At 56.2% G+C, this 2,749-nt stretch overlaps 1 protein-coding gene across 1 annotated transcript; it reads left to right on the top strand.

The window, feature by feature from the left end:
* Positions 1 to 1,592, top strand: LOC119450739 (uncharacterized). The gene has a single exon (XM_037714255.2). It carries the CDS (start codon positions 1 to 3, stop codon positions 1,525 to 1,527), a length of 1,527 nt encoding a protein of 508 aa, XP_037570183.1. The 3' UTR covers positions 1,528 to 1,592.
* The last annotated feature ends 1,157 nt before the right edge of the window (positions 1,593 to 2,749 follow it).

Here is a 2,749-nt window from a genome sequence, read left to right as displayed (position 1 = left end):
ATGGCCGCGACACCGCACCGGCTGCTCCGCCAGGGCGGCCTTCTTCTGATCGCCTTCGTCGCCCTACAAAAAGCAGAAGCAGCAAGCATCGACGAACCCATCAACCCTAGGGAGTACCGCGCCCGAAGCGACGTCGGCGTCGCGCAGCCGCTCTTCAGAAGCGCCAGCCGGTGGATGTTCGGCGCCAGTAACGAAGCCAGGCTGCGCCAGCAAGCGAATGAGGGCGGTAGCAGCGACGCACGAGCACACCAGCAACCATCTGCAAGCGTGGAGCAAGGTATGCACCGAGTGGAACCCCATACCTCCTTCCATGCCGAACAGGGCAGTGTACGTGTGAGTAACAGCGAACAGAGGCGCCCGCGACCAGGTCGGGCATACGTCATAACAGAGCAAGAGGGCGGAGACAATAGCAACGGCGTCGCCGTCGGGCAGAGCTTACAGCTGCAGCAACAGCAGCAGCAACGAGCGGACGACAGCTTCCTGGACGAGGTCATCAAGAGCGCCATGGCGGGTAAACACGGCAGCGGAAGCACTGCTATAAGGCCTGTCGTCTTGTCTGGCCGCGGCGGCCCTGTCTTGAACGCGGCTGCCGCGCGGGCTTCCGGCAACTCGACCAAGCTGTACAACGTGAGCAACGCCCAGAAGGTGGTCGGTGACGAACACCCCATGGAGTTGGGCAAGGTCAAGATCCGGCCCGCGCACGTAGTGCTCTCCAACAACGACACGCTGCAGCTCGAGTGCTTCGTCGGCTACAACACGCACGCGTCGGTCTCGTGGACGCTCAACGACCGCGTCCTGCTCGAGGTGGACGAGTCCAAGATCCAGACCATAGACTACAAGGGCGTCAAAGTCATGGTTTCCTCCATCCTCATCCGCAACGTGCTCAAGCTACCCACTTTCAAGGAGATCTACGTCTTCAAGTGCATCTACCTGTTCGACGACGAGATGCAGACGGCGCAGAGCGTCGTGCACGCCCGCGTCACCGACGACTGCCAGACGGACCAGGAGTGCGCGCCCAGAAACGCGCGCTGCGTCAACAGCCGCTGCACGTGCGCCAGCACCCAGTACCCAGTGAAGCTGCAGTCCGTACACACCACGTGCCGCGTCGAGGCCTTCCTGGAGACCGAGTGCCTCTACGACGAGCAGTGCGAGAACGTCGAGCCCAAGAGCGAGTGCACGGTCCACCACTGGTGCGCCTGCATCCACGGCTACGCCAGGGACGCCTGGAGCAACTGCCTGCCCAAGAGCACGGGACTGAGGACCCGCTGCAACTCGGACCGCGACTGCGCCGACCTCGGCGCCAACTGCGTGCTTAGCCACTGCTCCTGTCTGGGCGACCTGGAAGAGCGCAGCGGCAAGTGCGTCGCCAGGAACAAGCCCACGGACGAGCTCCTCAGGCGGAGTCTGGTGGCCAAGGTCACGCAGAACGTTGCGTCGCCGCAGTACGCCGCGGCTTTCGCGCTGTCCTCGACGGTGGCGGCTACCCTAGCGCATTGTCTCCTCCTGAGGCTGCTCACTCCGGAGTAGACCATATAAAGACCATCTACCGACGAGATCACCGGCTCTGTTCAGTAATGAATGCGGTGGTGTATCGCGGGAAGTGCATGTTATGATGCGTGTGTGTTTATTGTCACCTATGTGTCGGGGAAAGTATTGCTCGAAATCCATATCAAGGGGGCACGTCATTTGCCACAGTGGCTTAGTACCCGCCGATTAAGGCGCTACAAGGGCAGTCAGGGCAGTCGCTTTCTCACAGGAAAGAGGAAGGGGGCGATGGTGAATGAAAAGAGAGAGCAAAAAAAAAGGAATCTTGTATGTGGATAGCATAATGATGGTACAGAAACCTATAGGTTCTCTGAATTATGCTCGAGGAGGAGGAGGAAATAACATTTATTGCTCTTTCCTGTTTCGCACCGTAATGGGGACCCGTATTCACAAATCAGTTTGCGTGCTAGAGCAGAAAGTGAGGACACACTCATGACAAGGAACATTGTTAGGTACGTGGCTTTGGGCTACTTGGTGGCCTTCAGATCTGAGCATGTTGGGCGTCGAACAGACATCACTAATAAACACAGTGCACGCGGAACGGACATAACCGTAATGCATGGCGTCGTTGTCCGTCACCTTTGAGGTGTGTCTTCCCGCGCCCAACACGCAATGCTCAATTCTGAGGGAGCATCAGCAGAAAATTCCTCCGAATGGAAATCTTTACGAATATGGCCCCAAAAGGTAACGCATCCTAAAAATATGACATCAGTGCAGCACAGGAGTAGGCTAATATCATCCCCAAAATGAGAGGGAGCGCTTTCCCGCGCCGAAAAGCACCTCTATCACGTTACATGCACGCCGAACTATATAAGCGCTGCACGAAAGGGCTGTATAATGACGGAGCAATCAATGTGCCCGGCCAGCAGTCTTAAACATCAACCACGAGGTACCAAAGTCAAGACATTTGCGATTGTGCAAGAATTGACCAATATATAGGCTCTTTTGTCGACAAATTTCTTAACGTTTTCGTTAGCAGTTTTAGTGAACATGTTAGTACAGCGAAATTGAATCCGTTCGGTGCTGAGTGCATGCATGCCCGCTTAGTATTAGCATCCCGAGACTAGCGCCGCTTTTCAGATATCTGTCCGCAAAGTTTAGGCAAAAAGCACCGGCTAACACTAGCAATGGCCTTCCTCATGCACGGCTACAGAAAACTATGCGGAACATGAATGCAGTTTGCCGCAGAATCTGAGGACGAATA

The sequence above is a fragment of the Dermacentor silvarum genome, chromosome 4 (assembly GCF_013339745.2).
Source record: "Dermacentor silvarum isolate Dsil-2018 chromosome 4, BIME_Dsil_1.4, whole genome shotgun sequence".
Lineage (NCBI taxonomy): Eukaryota > Metazoa > Arthropoda > Arachnida > Ixodida > Ixodidae > Dermacentor > Dermacentor silvarum.
The sequence above is the reverse complement of the archived record's forward strand: the minus strand, read 5'-3'. Positions and strand labels throughout refer to the sequence as shown.